The 18,133-nt window shown below is 43.1% G+C and overlaps 2 protein-coding genes across 2 annotated transcripts in view; both read left to right on the forward strand.

Moving 5' to 3' along the window:
- Positions 1-1,063, forward strand: part of LOC103901001 (sulfotransferase 6B1) — a 4,627-nt gene extending 3,564 nt beyond the window's left edge. The window contains exon 6 of the mRNA XM_009281803.1: positions 933-1,063. Coding sequence (XP_009280078.1) covers positions 933-1,063 — 131 coding nt within the window. The remainder of the gene's footprint in view (positions 1-932) is intronic.
- Positions 1,064-1,384: 321 nt separating this feature from the next.
- Positions 1,385-18,133, forward strand: part of SMOC2 (SPARC related modular calcium binding 2) — a 193,741-nt gene continuing 176,992 nt past the window's right edge. The window contains exon 1 of the mRNA XM_009281804.1: positions 1,385-1,459. Coding sequence (XP_009280079.1) covers positions 1,385-1,459 — 75 coding nt within the window. The remainder of the gene's footprint in view (positions 1,460-18,133) is intronic.

Here is an 18,133-nt window from a genome sequence, read left to right on the forward strand (position 1 = left end):
AGAGCCTTCCTACCCTCGAGCAGATCAACACTCCCGCCCAACTTGGTGTCATCTGCAAACTTACTGAGGGTGCACTCAATCCCCTCATCCAGATCATTGGTAAAGATATTAAACAGAATTGGCCCCAGTACTGAGCCCTGGGGAACACCGCTTGTGACCGGCCGCCAACTGGATGTAACTCCATTCACCACAACTCTTTGGGTCCGGCCACCCAGCCAGATTTTTACCCAGCAAAGAGTACACCCGTCCAAGCCATGAGCGGCCAGTTTCTCCAGGAGAACGCTATGGGAAACTGCTTTTCTGGCCTCACAGGTGTCTTCTTGTTACGTCCTCAGTGAGAGCTGAGGAATAGTCTCAGTATGGTTCCTCCCAATGGGCATGTTAGTGGTAGCCCCAGAGATGGTCCCTCACAGACCCGGGGCCAGGGCCAGAGCTCTGGCAGCCCAGCTGCTCCCCATGGCATAAACAGTCTTTGTTTTCTGACTACTGTGGGTATGGGCTTGCTTTAATCCCTTTCCTTCACCACTCCTTGAAGGAAGAAAGGATTTAAATGTTTTCCTCTCTACCACCTACCCCACTGCCCCAAATAACTTCCCCCTTCAGAGGGAGGCATTCACAAATGAGCTTTCCCTTGTGACAAAACCAGGTTTCCCTCTCTTCTGTGTATAAAGCTTCATGAAACCACTTTGGAAACCCGCTCTGGGGAGGTAAGGCATACAGGCAGCCCACCAGCAATGCTCCCTGAGGCCTGGCTGCAGCCTTTACTTCTTATCTTTGCTACCTTGCCTCTCCCAGGCAATCAGACCTCTTGGGGGCATAAATCAGATCCTTCCTGCTTCATGTATGCAGTGATTCTGCCCCATTGCTGCCTAGGTATTAACCCCTCTCAGGAGTGGCTGCCTTCAGTCTTTGGTACTTCTTGTTGTACACAGGGGTTGTTGGGAACTGGAGAGATCTCTTCTCTAAAGCTCAGAATGAAGAAATGGACCGAAAATTTGAAGACTGCCTAGGAGGAACAAAGCTGGCGGCAAAAATGAAATATGATGTGTACTGCAAGGCCTGAAAATAAGCAGACGAGCAGCACTTTAGACTAGATATAAGCAAGTCGTGCTCCAAAGATGATTCTCTAAAGGTGGACAGTCCCCATGTGTCCTCCCCATGAGAAAAGAGAGAAATGACCCAGAGATCTGCCTGGCACCTCCAAGCATTCAGGTAGTAATTCTTAGGCGTGTGCTGGGTCTAGGGTGCGTGCTTCGCTTGATGCAACCAAATAAAATGTGCATATGCCTCAAGTGAATGCCTGGCATCCTTCCAAGAGGGAGATGGTGCACAGGCATCATAGCACCGGTCTAGTGGTATCCCTGTGGCTGCTTCATGGCCTGAGATGGTGAATGAGGCCCCTGAGGTGCTCAATGGTGAAGCAGAGGGACCAATGCAGGGCCTCTCCTCCTGGGACATAGTGAGCTTGACATGGATATGTGGTGTGGGTCTGAACCCTCAAATGTCTGTGTACAGGGAGAGCATGATAGTCTGGGTTTAGATCCACTACACCTACCTTGGTGTTGACATTTGTACAACAAGGCCAGAAAGGCCTTTGACACTTTGGCAACCTCCTCACTTTGGTGTAGGGTGGGACTTCTGGAGCTCTTACTGCCATGAACTCTTAAGTAATGAACAAGTGTATGTTTTCTGGAGTGTTTTGCTCCCGTTGGCCTCTTTGGGGACAGTTAGGTAAGTGGCAAGTGGGAAGAGCCATGACTTTTGAATGGAAGGATTGGGGGAAAGAAGCCCCTTGATGACCCTCTTGCTAAACTATTAAAGCTGCATTTGTTCGACAATAAATACATTTATGCTACATAGATATGATTTCCACACCCTCCTTCCTGGTGTAGATGTCCTTGCTACATCTGTACAGAGCATGCTCCACGACCTCTTGTCACAACCACTCTTTTGGAAAACCACAAAAGCCAAGGAAATGTCGACTCCATCTGGCAAAGGGAATTCAGTTCCTTGGAAGAGGGATTCCTCTGCCACATTCCCAGACAGATATATCTGCAGGACTCTCACAGCGAACTAAGATTAAAAACTGAGCAACCAGCAACCAAAAATGTAATTTACAAAAATGGGAAATTGTGAAGGCCCTGTCAAAACCCTGACTATCTCTGCCCAGCCCCCCTGGGTCTCCCCCCACCCTGCCCATGGCCCAGGACCCCGTGTCAGCCCCCTGGGTGGTCAGCCCTTGCCCCAGCGATGCTGCGGCAGGGCCAGTCTCCAGGTCCCCATAGCCCTACCCTACCTGGCCATGGGCCCTGCCAAGCTGGACCCATCCGTGGACCTATGTCCTGGCTCATCCTCATCCCATCACTGTCCCCAGGGAGGTGCCTGATGCCCGGGGCTGGGGCTGCCCTGGTTCCCATTGGATGCCCTGCTCCTGGCTGGAGTGGCGGGATGGGCTCTGGCTGCCAGGCAGTGTCCCATGTCTCCCTGACAGGAATAGTAAGGAGTGTTGCAGATTCGGCTCTGATGGGCCACTCACAGCCTGCTTCTGTGCAAGAGCTGCCCATGTGAAATTGTTTTGCATGAAGAGGTGTGTTTGCTTGAACCTGATGGTTCTGGTCTTGTAGGTTTTCATTCCCAGAAGAGCAGGACTTCATCTAACTCTGGGCTTCCATGGATGAAAAGAGACAAGCCACCATGCCCCATAATTCTGGAATTAGCAACATTTTAATGTATTCCTTAATACATGCCTTTTACTATTTCCTACACAGAATCATAGAATCATTTGGGTTGGAAGGGACCTCTAGAGGTCATCTAGTCCAACCCCCCTGCCGTGGGCAGGGACATCTTCAACTAGATCAGGTTGCTCAGAGCCCCATCCAGCCTGACCTTGAATGTTTCCAGGGACAGGGCATCTACCACCTCTCTGGACAAGCTGTTCCAGTGTTTCACCACCCTCAGTGTAAAAAATTTCTTCCTTATATCTAGTCTAAATCTACCCTCTTTTAGTTTAAAACCATTCCCCCTTGTTCTGTTGCAACAGGCCCTGCTAAAAAGGTTGTCCCCATCTTATAAGCCCCCTTTAAGTATTGAAAGGCTGCAATAAGGTCTCCCCAAAGCCTTCTCTTCTCCAGGCTGAACAACCCCAACTCTCTCAGCCTTTCTTCAGAGGAGAGGTGTTCCATTCCCCTGATCATTTTCGTGGCCCTCCTCTGGACCCATTCCATGTCTTTCCTGTGCTGATGACTCCAGAGCTGGATGCATGTATGCTGGACACATACATGGTGATATCAAAAGCTATCTAGATAACAGAAAGCAGTGTGCATCTCAGTGCCTACAAGGAGTTGAACAAGGGAACAAGACTGACCAGAAATGGGGAAACAGTCACTGAAATATTCAAAAGGCCTTTACTAAGATGAAAAGATGGCATCTCAAAATCTGTTTTTTTTTTTTCCTGCAAAGGTATTTTGTGGCCTAAGGGCTCTTAGCAGCCCAGAAACTTTGGAAGCTCTGAAATCCTTTGAAACCAGGAGTGATGATGTGATTCTCACCATCTTTCCTAAAATGGGTGAGTCTTGCTTGCTTGATTAAGAGTCCATTGCTGCAGTCCAGAAGTCTGTGACTGCACATAACACAGCAATAACACCCATGACAGGTTAATGATGACTTCAGCCTGCTGTGGAGGCACAGGAGCAGGAGGAGGGCAGGAGGACTGGTGTTTCCATGGACCTCCTCCACTGCAGGACATAGGTCATTCCTGTGTGCTGGGGGGAGGTACAGGCACACCTGCCACCCAGACTCTTGGACCTTTTTCCTCTCCCTTCTCATGCCTTTCAATCCCAGCATTTGGGATTACTGGATACCTTCATGTTTTCTCCAAATCACTTAAAGAAATATCTTAACAGGTCATTTGAAGAAAAAAAGAGGAGGTGATGTTTGATCTGCATTACATCCACTTCATCCTCAACCTGAAATTTTTTTTCTCAGACAGGAAAGGTATAAAATTGTGAGGTCTCATGTAAATATCAGAAGTATTTTAGATATCATTTGACATTTAAGTCATAACATCTCGAAGTTCCAACCAATCTTAAAAGAACTGTGTTAGAAAATGCTTTATGTGGCTAATTTTAAATGTAATGTGGCCAAGATTCAACCCACTTAATTAGCTGGTGTGGTGGTGAATGATGAGTAAACTGAGAGACATGCAGCCTGACTTTCAGCTTGACAGGGGGAAAGTGCTTCTGGCTTCTAAAACAACATTTCTCGCAGAAATTACAGAAATAATACTTGGAGAGATGAGCTCAGACTCTCCTGCTGGTTAAAAGGCTGAAACTGGATTTGGTAATTAAGAGGTAATGTAATGGTTGCACGCAAACACCTCTGAAAAGCAGTAAAAACCTTGGATAGGACCTAAATTCTTTTAGTCTGTGAAGACTGTTACTTTTAACTGATTTTTCCAATTTTTTTAATGTTCTTTTCAGAAATTGGTGAATTATATTCCCTTTTGACTAAGTCCTCATTCCAGACTGTTTTGCATTTGTTTTCTACAGACACCGTCGTCAGTCGTTTCTGATTTATGATATCTTATGGTTTCCCAACTGATGTTACCCAACCCTACTTAAAGGATTTCCTTCTCCAGACCTCTCAGTCTATGTATGCTTATGGGTATACAGACTGAAAACCTTGGCTATAATAAAACATCTCCTTCCTAAGCCTCACAGCTTTTAATATTTTTTCTTGCTTGTTTTTTTAGTTTTATCTATAGTCCATGGAATTATCTATTTCTAGTGAAATGTTTATCTTGTATTTGTTTCCAATCCCATTAAAGAGAATGAAAAAATTCTCTTCCAGAAGAACGATATCAACCTCATGTCCTGCACCACTCATGCTTCTCCAAAGCAAGACTAAGGTGAATCTTCCTTTTGAGGCAATCTGAATCTACTGTTATTAACAGAATTTTCATACAGATTAGTTTTCCATTTCCTGTGTAAAATGTCTTTTCTGAGATTGTATGTAGGCTTTAGATGGGTAATTATACATTTCTGAATGTGAAGTGATAAAGTGCTGTTTGCAGAGACTGGACGCACGTTCTCTTGCAGCTGCAACTATAATGGCTCCATAGGTTATTGCTGCCTTCAGCTCATCCCTGCCAAAGACAACTGCTCCCTCAAATTTCCTGGGGGAGCTGCTTCCTGGCCTCTTTCATCCCAAATAATCCAGACTAGGATCTCTTTAAACTAACTGTGAAAGGACTTTGAGTCGTCCAAAGCTTAGAGGTGAGCCTATCTGGACCTTTCCTTTACAGTGGACACACCATAATCACCCAGAGGGCTGTAAACTTCTAAGGGCTACAATTCAGTTTAGCTAAAAGAGGACAATCAATGTTTAAAATGCGGAAACTCAGTTTCTTCTGAGTGAGAACATAATAATATAACAGACCTTTTACGTAAATCTCCTTTCTCCTCACAGTTTTTTGTCTCAGTCCAGCAACATTTCATGGCATTTTGGGTTGCAGCAGGCTCCACACAGGCTGAATATTCCTGAGAAATTTGAGCTAGTGGCTGCCCCAAAGGCTAGGCTTACTTCCCTCTTCTGACTGTAGTTGTCTGCTCCTTCTTTTGCATGAGCTCTTGTGCTTGTCTGACACCCACAGCTTTTTGAGGCAGCATAAAACACTCACTTTTGGTGGCAGCAAGCTGTCAGATTGTCCCAGCTGTCTTGCACAACCTCACCCCCGGTGCCTCTGGGTCTCTAAGAAAGAATTTTTCTGTTGCTTCAGAGGCTTGGCTCTGTCATTTTCTGCTTCTTTCAGGCATCTCCTAATATCTGCCCTCACCACAGGCTTCTTGCCTGCTGGGTCATGCACCCACGCTCCAGATGGCTTTCCCAGCTCAGGGCTCTCCTTCACCCAGAGTAGAGCAGGCACAGCAAGGCAAACGTATCTTCTAGATATGCTAGAACTTACAGCCTTTTAGGCTGGGGGCGAAACCGGACATGTTTCTGTAAAGGGAACTTTAGACCTAAAATCCAGTTGCAATCATTTAAGGTTTACTGCATTCTGTCTGGTTGTTTTAGCAAGAAACTCATTCATTATTTGAAAAACAATGAATTTATACCTTTGCTCTCAAGAAACGGCTTGCTAGCAATGGTATACATTGATTATTTTTCAAATAGAGTTGACAATTTTAGCCACTGTTAAAAATATATATTTTCTGAGTATTTAACAGCTTTTTTCCTGCCCACTCAGTTGCATACTTATGTTTGGGGTTTTTTTTCAGATAAGATCCAGAACATCAAGGATACAGCCATCTTTTACTTCTTCTTCTACTTTTACTTCTACTCCTGGGATAAGTACTTCACAGCTTTATGAATGGGAGAGGTACTTTCCATTGTCTGGAAAGATATTCTGATTAATAGTGCGTACAGGTAAAAATAGTTGTAGTTTAAGTGAGCCTAGCTTTTTGGCAATGAACATGAAATTAGAATTTGACCCTAATTTTGGCAGATAATCCATTTTCTGACACTGTGTTATTTATGTCTTTCCACCAGAAAAGTAGTTATGCAAACACTTTAGCACTGAATTCTCCTGGGTTTTGAAATAATTCTCGTGTATTATTTTTAGGGTTCCAAAAAGACAGTTGTGATGTGGTTCAGCAGTGAAGCTCTCTTAGCAAATGACCCAGTGTTTAATGATAGGAGCTGTTTTTATGTGAGCCTTGGTGCATTTGGCTTCTGTCGTACATGTTGGCTGCTGCAGCTGGAACCTGATGAAAGGAGTTGCCACTGTATACTCTTCATTGGTTCCTGTGCCCCTTGCTATCTCTCACCAACTTTCTGATGGCTGGTAAGAAGCGGATCTGGGCTACCAGAGCAATGTTTGTTTATCAGAGAACTGCTCTGCCTGGACTCCAAGGGAGAAGGAAAGGCGGGACTGAAACATCAGGACAGGCTGGACATAGTCCTCAGACTTCTTGTTGGGTAGTGTTTTTTAGGCCTTATTTATTGTGGACGTGTAATCATTTACAACCTGTGTGAAGTACGTCACAGCAATCAGACTGGTGTAATTACCTGAAGACTTGCTTATATTACCCCCCCCCTAAATTACTTTAAAAACGTGTTAGTTGTGTATGATTCAGTAAAAGCATATTACAGCTCTGGGATCAAAAGAAAAATTTTCACCAGCTATGACTCCTTGCAATATGGAGAAAATACTGATTATCTATTTTTGAGGCTTAGTTGTTACTATTTGTAAATATTCCAAAGACATATTGAGTACCATATCCTGCATAAACGGGGCAGCAAAATTGTTGAGTGGCATTTTTTGGAGGGGAAAAGGGATAACATGACAATGAGAAACACTGTTATAATGAAAAACCCCATACTATGTTCAAAAATGCAGAGATCAAAGGTTCTGACAGAACATGTACTTATGGACATAAATGATGTTAATTATACCACAGACATACATGCTAAAACATTTGCAGAATTCAATTAGAAGGTTCTTCCAGAATTGAAATCTAATGAAGCACCTCTGAGTATCCCCCTGCTATATAGAAAATCTGTTTTCCATCTTATTCCTCAATAGTCAGCTTACTGTAAAGAAAACTAAATACAGCCAAGGAGTTGGGAAAAATTAAGAATTCAATCTGTTATTCACCCAGCTAGTGCCTGGACATTATGCTTCAGTACTCCTCTGTTCCTTAGTCCTCGCTTCACAGTCTAGGTCCCACAGTTGAATATAAACCTAAGGTCATGAATGGAAGGTAGCGGTGAAGAAGAAGAAACCCTTTCTTCTTTACATAATGCATCTTTACTTTCACTGTTGCTGAATACTTTTTTCCCTTCAACAGTGGCTTGGGAATCGTCTTGACTGTGCAGTTGAATGAAACAGGCATTTCAGTGACGACTATCTAAAGTCAATAAGCTATGAGGAATCAAAGGAGGTGGGGTTAATGTTATTTAAAGTAAAACATATTTCACCTTTTAGTCAGTGCATTACTGAAATCATGTACAACAGGTCATAATGACCCATTAAGATCAGTTCAATGATGCTTCAAAATAGAAATGGTCAGGAAATTGCTGTTCCTGCAAGTGAAATTCAAAGAATGTATATTCGTGCAGTACAGTTGCTGGGTTTTATTGAAAACTGAAATACCAAAACATAATTTTGGAAAAAACGGGAACATTTTACATAAAATTTTCTATCCAGTGAAAAAACCCTTTTCTTCTTGGAAAACATTCAGGCAGGAGCTCTTAGCATATACATTGAAATGTATTTTGAAGGACTAAAAACTGGGTTTGGATATGACATAATTCTAGTGAAATCATTTTGCACAGGAGGAATTTTGCCAACTTTGAACAAAAATGTGCTAAAGAAACTAACCTTCACAAACAAAAGCACTTTTGTATTAACAAGACTTATGTCCAGTGCTCTCCATAACGATCCTCAGCAACCAAAAGTATGCAAATCCACACACAGGTGTAGATGTAAATCCTTGGTCTTCCGGCAAAATCAGGACAACTCTTAGAGGTTCATTTTTGTTCCTAAGTTGTCTGGACGATGCTGGCCATGTATGAATAGAGGCAGTGGCCTCATTTTCAAAATTACAGAGCATTTATTTTCTATGGGTATCAGTAGATGGTGATAGCATGGAATAGCTCTTAAAATCAGACCAGCTAACATCATCAAAAAGATACATAAAGATACTTTGGAGAGAAATTTTGCCCAATATGGCAAAATTACAAAAAAGAAAAAGGTCCAATATTTTGTCATGGAATTTAAACTGCCTGAGACTGAACTGAGGAGTTAACTGTAAAATATATATTCTATAGATGGAACTGAAAACCGCATGGCAGTAACACGAAACGTTATATATTGGGCAGAAGTGTTTAACTACTGCTTACATGTGTCCTCTCCCATTGGTCTTACTTCAGATGAAAAATGTCTTCTAAATGTCTTCTTCAAAATGTCTGAAATAGGTAGGCATGTCGGCAATGCTATCCTGCCATCAGACAGCCTGCTTCCTTAGCTCAATATTTCCCCGTCCACTGGGGTCGGTTCCCTGGGAAGCGTGCTTTCTGCTCATGCCCCTGTATCTTCCCAGCACACTTGCTCTTGCACGTATGGACTCATAAGCTGCGTCGATGAACCTACTAGAGTTTCCCGGAAGCTAGTGGTAATGCAGTGTGTTCCATGCGCATCATTTCGTATGGGCAAAATAGCCTTGCATGAGGAGGAGCCTCTGCCCACTGCTTCCCTATCTATTCTGCCTCTTAGATTTCCTCAGTGGAGCTGAGACCCAAAGAATTTTCACAGCAAGCCCACTCAGGGAAAACTGTGAAGCTGACAGAAACACTGCTGTAACTCTGCCAAAGGTACAGCCAAAATATAATTATGTACAAATATCTGTATCAGAATCAGGTGCTGGGAATGAGAAGGGTAGCTGTATTCCCGGGTCTCCTTGACTGATGGAGATTGAAGCAGCTGCGAAGACGCCCAGTTTCAAAGCTATGAAAGAGAAATCCTCAGAAACCCAAAAACATTTGGGAATATTTTTTCAGTAAAGGTGAGCTGACAATTCTTTGTAGGCAGCTGTAAAAAAAATCTGTTCTAGTTCTTAGTACTAATAATATCTATCACAATTGTGCTTACATAGCTCATGTAATACAGAAAAATGTATATTACATTTTCTGTGTGCATTTACAGAATGATACAAAGTAGCATTGAGGTTACCTAGGTTCAGGTACCTAAAAGTTAGATATCTAAGTTAGGCTAGTGGTCTAGGTATTTTCCTAACAGAGAAAGATAAGTGCTTCCAGCGGAAAGTTCATTACTCTGTTGTTAGACCTCTGTCTTGGTGTATTACCTTCTGGGGTACCCATTCTTCCCTGAGACTGTTTTACCCTCTGAAGAAGTCTCATTCAAAAATAAAACAATTTATTATCACTTATTTAATAATAAGCTATTGGAGGGTTATGTTATGGGAGAATGGGCCACATTTAAAAAAAAAAAAGTTGTGAATCATAGCTTGTCAGCTGAGCAATACTGATCAATTACTGCACACTCCTCATGATATTAATCCTAGGTTTTCCGCACCAAGGCTAAGCAAATGGGTGACCTGCTGTATTTGAGCTCAGCAGAATGAGCTGAAATCTTACAATTTTGTTTACTGGTAAATATGACACAACGTTTCTGTGAAGAAAAAAAAATCACTTGGATTTTTATATCCTGGTGAGAAATTCCATTAACTGCACGAAAGTTATGTTTGCTTTTAGATGAAACTGTATGTGACTTACTGGACATGAAGAAGGATTTAATATCTTGATTTGAGTTTAAGCAAGAATTGTATACAAAAGTAACATTTTTAATCCTGTAAACCACAGCTCAGGTGCTGCCTAACTCCAGAGGTGAAATGACTCCATTTTTGTCTTAAAGGTCTCTAGACACCCAAACTCTGCTTCAAGACACGTCCAAGAACTCTTCTGTCTAAACGGGCTCTGAGCCCTGGGGCTTCTTGAAACTATGTATGGCTCGCTTGAACTTCACAGTTAGATCTCATCTTTCCCTCATACTCAGCACTTTTGGAATATGAGGGCTCTTTATGAGCCTCCATCTGGGCCTCTCCAGATGGAAACAGCTGAAAATGGTAATAATTTTTACAAACCTTTTGCAAAGCTAGAGTATGTAGTGTTGATTCTCCAGAACAGCATTCAGTACAATAAAATACTTGCTAATACTGGTCTCCCTACACAAGCCCAAAAGAACGATCTTGGTTTTACTAAAATTTTATTTTTAGCCTGTCACTTTTAAAACGGTTTCTTCACTTCAGAATTACTTGCAGGCTGAATGGCTCACAGCAGCTCTTCTGGTAATTGCAACCCAGCTCAAAATTCTTGGCATTGGTCTGAGGAGAAATGTGCCAACCTGGGAAGCAGGGTCTTCTGGTGGCCTGAGGGGAAACATTGGCAGGAGGCTAAGGCACTGTTGGGAAGGCATTGGAAAGCTAATGGCATATAAAATAGTGTATATGTGCTGGTTAATATAGCACAACATAATTATGTGTGTTCTCTGCAGAAAGATTCAGGAAAAAAAAGAAATTCCCGTTTCTAGCAGCTTCTCTTCCCTGAACCTAAGTTTACAGACTTCCCGCAGAAACTTAATTTAAAGGCCACTTAAATCTTTATGACATTATGAGTGCCAGCCTACATTTTATACACAGATGTGTCTGAGCACAATTTTTCAGCTGTTCCTTGTCTGGCATGCTGAGAGGTGTTGGGCAGTTCCACACAGGAGTTCCAGTTTCATCCCACTTAAAGATTATCTGACTAATATGCATTTCAGGCAGCATCCTAAACCCTCTCTATAGTTACTGGAAAGCAATAAATCCCCCTGAGTGGCAAAGGTTGAGTCTGATTTTAGATGGATTGAATCAACTTTTAGTCTCCACTGGCACTACAGCAACTGTGTTCCTACTTGAGATGCTGCAGGTGCAGATGAAGATGGGGATGAATTGTGTCAAACTGTGCTCTCTGCCAGCAATGGGCTCGCCCTGTCTTCGTCCCACTAGGAATAAGCGATTCTGAAGTGAGTGGGTTTAAGCTGCTGGGGTGAAAGGGAAAGCAATCAGGCCCCACATGTATAGGAGGGCAGATCTCTGGGTGTTTTGCTGTCAGGAGTCCAGAGGTCCAAGCTGTATCTATCTGTAAAGGCTACACCCTCTCTACATCTTTGTTTTTTCATCTTCCTGTGTGCCTTTTGCTGCAACTTACCTTCAAGAACACATCACTTAGAGCAAATCTTATCATTCATACGCTTATTCTCAACTTCTCAAGCAGTATGGACCTGTCCTACAGCAGCACAGAGTCACTTTTTCACCTGCATCCACTAAGATATTTTCAGCTTACCATTAGAAATGTTCTTGCCTAGTTTTCTGCCATTTTGGGAGGCAGAAAGGAACAGGTGAAACATCCTTCAGGCTTCAGCAGATGGTCAATGATGGCTCCCAGCTGCATACCAGATCGGGGGAGTCACACAGTTCAGCCTGTGTGATATACATACACATATGCAGGGAGCAAAAAGACTGTCAAAGACAAGTAAACTCAGCTGAAGGATCAGCTGGAACATATTACCTCAAGAACCCTTCCTTAGAAACGGGCAGTTTTTGCACTGCTGCAAAGCCACCCTTGGTAAACCTTCTTTGAAAACATTTAGTGTACTTCCAGCTGCATGTGTGTTGTCAGACATTGCAGTTCATCTGTGCTTCATTCTATTTTAGGGGCACTTAGTCTCTACAACCTCTGCAAGTTGAGGCGCTTAGGGACATGGTTTAGCGGGCATGGTGGTGTTGGGTTGACGGTTGGACTCGATGATCTTAGAGGTCTTTTCCAACCTTAATGATTCTATGATTCTATGATTCTAAGTCTGCTTGTCATGCATGCCCGCACTTCTAGCTAACAAGGGGCATGAGGACCTTACAGGCAGCGTATTCTGAGAGGAAGGGCTTGTTCCCTGCCTTAGACACACAAAATCTCTGCTGTGATAACTCACCCCAGGACATACATGTCCCTGGACATCACTGAATAGTGTTTGGCAAGGGGTTGGATTGTGCTGGAGCTTGTGCTGGAGCCGGCTTGGTAACTTAATTTTATGCAGTTGAAGATGTCACTTGGGACTCCCAGCTGGAATCGAAGGCCTGGGAAGACTCTCCTAGCCCCACATGACTGTTTAAATGTGTTCTGCAATCCCACACATGCACAGATAGGATGAACCACACTACATAGTCTCTACCCAGAAGGACTGTGGTATTAATATTTTCAAACTAGTTTTAAAAATACCTCTGATATTATATCTTTTCAGTTTTCCCAGGTGGGTTTCATTTTGTTGGTGCTATAACTAAGCTTATCAGTTGAGAGATTTTATGGTATTAATAAATCAATTTATTAGCAGAGATGGATGGAATATTTAGGCAATGCGGTTTCCATTTTATCTGAGTTTTAAAGAACGATGGTACTGACTGAATATAGAAAATGTTCATAGAATTTGACAGGGATGAAACCAAAAGCGTTCCCTAAACTAAACAGGAGAGTTGTAGGAGTTCTTGTAAACACATGGAGAAATATATGCTCTCCAGAGTCTTTGACTGTTTTTTAAAAAGTCAGCCCTATTGAATTCAGTAACAAGAACAGAATTTCCTATTAAATACTTGCAGAAAAAAATCTTTCTTAAGTTAGACAAAACACAGAAAACTAAAAGATTTTTCAGCTGTGCTGTGCATATACAGCTCCCACCAACACTGACAGTAATGAGGGCACATGCACACTGGGGAAATGAGCCCATTAAAATGGCTAGCCCAAGCTTTCAGTCAGGCGATAGTTATTGAATCTAGTGGATATGACTCTTGTTTCTACTCTACCAAGACAATACTCATTTGTGTCTCAGGGATCTGCATTACTTTCAAAAAGGCAGAGGCAGATGCCTTTAGTGTAGCTTCCAGATCCTTTGATAAGCTGCTGGCATTTTGATTTCAGTAAATCCTTGCCTTCGCTGTGCTCTAGCAGTAGCAAAATAACCAGGCATAGTTGTGGATGCTTTTAAGAGACATTCCTGTGTTCTTAAATCGCTTGCTGCAATGTTTCAAAAAGGACACCAGAGGGCAAAAATTATTAACTGCTTCTCAGAGCCAGGCTAGCGGGAGCGGGGATGCAGAGCCCTGCACGTCCCTCGCCCAGGTGTGAGCTGTGGTTTCGGTGAGGCTGACGGGGCCGGTGGGGTTGCTTTGCATGGACAGGCCTCACCCGGCCTGGTGTTTTGGCTCCTTCTGCACCATTGCACTGGAGACTGGTCCTCCTCCTCCTGACTAAACTCAAACCAGATGGTACCTCCCAAAGTGAACAAATGCTTCTTTCTTTCTTTCTTTATTTAGCGCAAGGGTAATCCATACAAAATGTTAAAAATGCAAAATACAAAAAGCGGCGCGATAAATGTAGTTCCATGGCAAAGGAATCACATGACTACGAAAAGGCTTGTTAGATACATCTTGATAAACAATCAGGCAGCTTTAAATAGCCTTACCAGGAAAAAAGAAAGAAGTAGTACATTTTCCCTTTGTAGTTTTGTCAAGTGTAGCAATCACAGATTGTACTATTTTTACTAACCTCACTAAGTATTTAACATACCTTTTTTTTCAAATGTTTTCTTTTCTTCTCCAAGGCAGCTGTGAACAGACAGCATAGCTACTCACACGTTTGGGTACTCTGCAAAAAGAAATGTTGGAGAGGCTTTTGGATATATTCTCCCATTGTCTTATGCATTGCAGTGCAACATGTGGGTAGGATTTCCTGTGCCAAAAGAACTGAGGGGACTCTTCTGTGCTATTATTATCACCAAGAATGACTGATTCTGTTGTAGCAATGGAAAATGTAAAATATCAGCCATGATGGGTCTGATTTTTCAATCTCATACTGGAGGGTACATGCAAGGAAAAATCGTGGCCGCAGCTGATTATCATGTAGCATTAGATGTCAGAAAATGCAGTGCTTTATAAATCCTGTAAGTAGTACCTAAAGTACCTAAACCAGCGGTTTTCTAGGGGTGAAACCAGTTTTCTCCAAGTCCGACTTGTACCCTTGGCGGCTGGTGGCTCTCACCCCATAGGTGGAGCCTGCCATTTGTACAGCCCATTCAGCCAAGAGCTGAGAAAGAACATCATGGATGTTGTTTCATCTCCAGATGTTCTGTATGACAAGTCCTCGCCACAGCTCAAATGAAGCCCTTTGAGGCCAAAGCGTGACAATCTAAAGAAATGCTGCCAAATGTATGAAAATGTTCAATGTATTTTACAGAAATTTGAACATCTGTGGTGCTCAAGGAAGATTTGATGGAGCTCTGTAAATATTGTTACATGTAATTATCTTCACAGCATGGGTGCATTATTATCCTTGGTTTATGGCTAGGGAGATTGGCACAGAAAAGATAAGCAATTAGCCCTTGGGAAACAAAAATATTTTATGCCGCAGAGGAAAGCAGAACCCAAGCAAGTCAAGCAGTAAACCTGTCCATCTCTTATTTTCCATAACAACATTTTGTGGAACTACTGTTTCTAATTTGGAGGAGATGGCAAACAACAAAGTAGTGGTTACAAAGTAGTGTTGTGCTTTATAGCAATAAAACGAGAAGGGAAACATATTTCTTATCAGATCTCCTTCTCACAGGTATCTAATAGCAATTGCCAAGTCCAAGCACACAAGGCATAAATTCGTGTAACTCATTATTGGGGCTTCAAAAAGGAGGAGATTGTTTTAAAGGTTGTGTGCTTCCTTTTAAAAGGGTATTTCTCTCTTTTGCCTTCTAGCTTCTGATTCTGTATGGTATACTTAAAATATATTTTTAGCTTTTCTTCACAACCACTGGAATTAAAAGCATCGCTATTGTTGAGAAGGAAAGCTGAAATCCCTTTCAGAAAGGAGCTGGGGTTTTCTGAAAAAGGCAATTTCTATGAGGCCTGTCATAGCCACCTGGCTTAGTATCATTTTTGCTTCCTTTGGTTAGCAGAATGAAGTTTTAAAACATCCATATCTTCATGAGCAACATGGAAAGAGAAAGGGAACAGGACCTTTCTGCTGCTCTCAGATCACATAGCTGTTAACACTTCCAGCTAGGATATTCGATGCAGGTCTCTGGGTTGTGGTCCGCTGACTGACCAGGCTGGAGACGTCTCCCATGTACATGGCAGTGTCCCCTGGCCCTGGCAGACGCTGCAATGCTCAGGGGGCAGTGATGGCTGGAAGAAAAGTTTCCTGCTGATGTGGCTTGGAGACCCTGTTCAGGAGGTCCAAGGCTTCCCAGTACCACCATTTTGATGTAGTTTGTGTGACTTTAGTGAAGCAATTGGTGCTGCTCCATGTTTAGAAGTTGTGCCTTATCACACCTGTGCAACCCTCACTGTTGACTGGAGAGGCATGGAGGCAACCAGACACTGAGCAGCGCTGGTTAATACGAGAGCAGTGAGTGCCCTGCCAAACGTTTAGGAAAGGGAGTCCCAGGCTCAGGGGAATGCAGCTTGGCTTCCAGATCCTAGCCTGAGCTTTGAGGCTGTTAAAAAGAAACAGATTTTTAAAAGTATCATAATAATAAAAAGGCTTTCAAATTTGTTTTGAAACTCTCGACACCTGAAACAGTGTCAAACATCTGTGAACATATGTGTTGGTCTTCCTGCATGAGAAGGAGTGATCTCATGGATGTGTCAAGGTGGTTTATCAGTTGAAGGTGAAAGACTTGGGGTATCTGTGTGCTTTACACAGTCGTGTTCAATTTTCCCTTTGCTGCAAGGATGAAAAGTGGTGGGACAGAGTGGTGGGGATTTCTGTCTGAATCGAGATACATCTCCACAAATGCGTGGTGGGGGAACAGGCAGCTGGAGTGGGAGGTCCCACAGTCAGGGTCAGGAGGATCATGGCAGTGGTGGATGGGCTCCAGGGCTCCCCTGACACTCCAGAATAACCATGACACTGGCAAATGACACCATCTCAAGCTGTCTGAGAGGAGAAGGTAGTTACAAACCCAGAACAGCTTTATGCAGCCAGTGGTCAAAGAGTGTGGGGCAAAAAAAAAACCCTCCTGAAGGGCTGAGCCCTGTTTTGGATGTGGGTTAGTGTGTGCTCTTCTCACAGTGTTAGGGGTGTGAACAAATGGTCTGAGCACAGGTGAGTTTTACAAACAATGTCTGGCAACAGGCAAGCATGGTTGCTCCTGTGAAGTTTGGGCAGGTAATGCAGAGCAGATACTAGGTTCACAATTCATTTGAAGGGACAAGACCCAATTTCTATATACTACCGTATTATCAAAAATTACTAATTAAATAAGCTACCAGTTGCACCAATTCTTTAGGAGGAGTTTTGTGGGAAGGAAGTGCTTGTCATTCCAAACAACAGAATCAGAGGAAATGGCACCTAACCATTGGAGATAACATATTACACTGAGATTTTGTTTCTATGAAAGGGAAACCTTTAAAGGTCTCTTCCAACCCAAACTATTCTATAAACTATTCTATGAAAGAGGCAGAGCTTGGTGAGGTAAATGCCTGCAGTCCCATAGGGACAAGACAGCACCCTGCAGAACAACTTTCCAGCTCTGGCAGAAAAAGATGCTTGCTATGGGATCTCTGTGGCTGTATGATTTTGCATACAAGTTACAGTTCTCTGCCTTACCCATCTTTAGGATACCAGCCAGCTGTTAATCCCAGGAAACGAAGGTGGCAAGCTGTGGGGGACTCCTGATTTTGTTTGTGGCGGTTTTTGGAAGAAGAGTAAAGACACTGCTGTTTTTTGCCTGCTCTGGGCGGATTCCCGGTGGCTTGCACAGCACTGCGTGGCAGCACTGCAGAGACTGCAGAAACACACAGAAGGGAAACTGCAGAAATGTACGCTCTGGGCTGGAGCGGTACAAACATTAGTCTCACTGCACTGAGGGCTGTGGTTGCTGAGCAGCACTTGTGCATTACAGAGATGCAAGATAGAGGAGACCAGCTGATTAGTGGTGTCCTGCTTTTTGTGAGGCTCCTTTTGACTGGCCAGTGTCTGACATACACAGTGGCAGCAAAGTCATCACCAAGCACACAGTGAATCCCACTGGAGCTACTACTTTGTAAACTATATGATAAACTGAATTAGAGATACTCCAAATACTTCATTTCATGTTATTAAAGATTGGATACTCCTTCAGGTGTGGCAGTCTTTGAACCATATTGGACATTATAGGCCCTGCATTCAGGGCTTTAAACGTAGCCATTTGGAAGGCTAGACCTGGGCAATGCTGTTTGAAAAGCCTGCCTAAGCCAGGAACCCAAATGATGCTTTTATGTTCAGCTGAGACGTGGGAACATGCTGGCTGTGTCACAAAGCCGCTGTTGCCCCTGGTCCCCCTTAGCCCGGCACTGCCTCGACAGAGGCTATCATAGAAGTGTTCACATTAAAGGGACTCCCCCACCCCCCCGCAGATCCAAACCACTATAAATACAGTGGTGTGACTACATTAACGATCTTGGCACTGTTATTTGGCATTGCGTAATAATGAGAAAATACTCAAAACCTGACAAGTCAAAAGCACAGGCTGCTCTTGCTTTAAGGATATGAGCACTAG

This window comes from Aptenodytes forsteri, unplaced genomic scaffold (assembly GCF_000699145.1).
Source record: "Aptenodytes forsteri isolate BGI_AS27 unplaced genomic scaffold, ASM69914v1 Scaffold132, whole genome shotgun sequence".
NCBI classification, from domain to species: Eukaryota; Metazoa; Chordata; class Aves; order Sphenisciformes; family Spheniscidae; genus Aptenodytes; species Aptenodytes forsteri.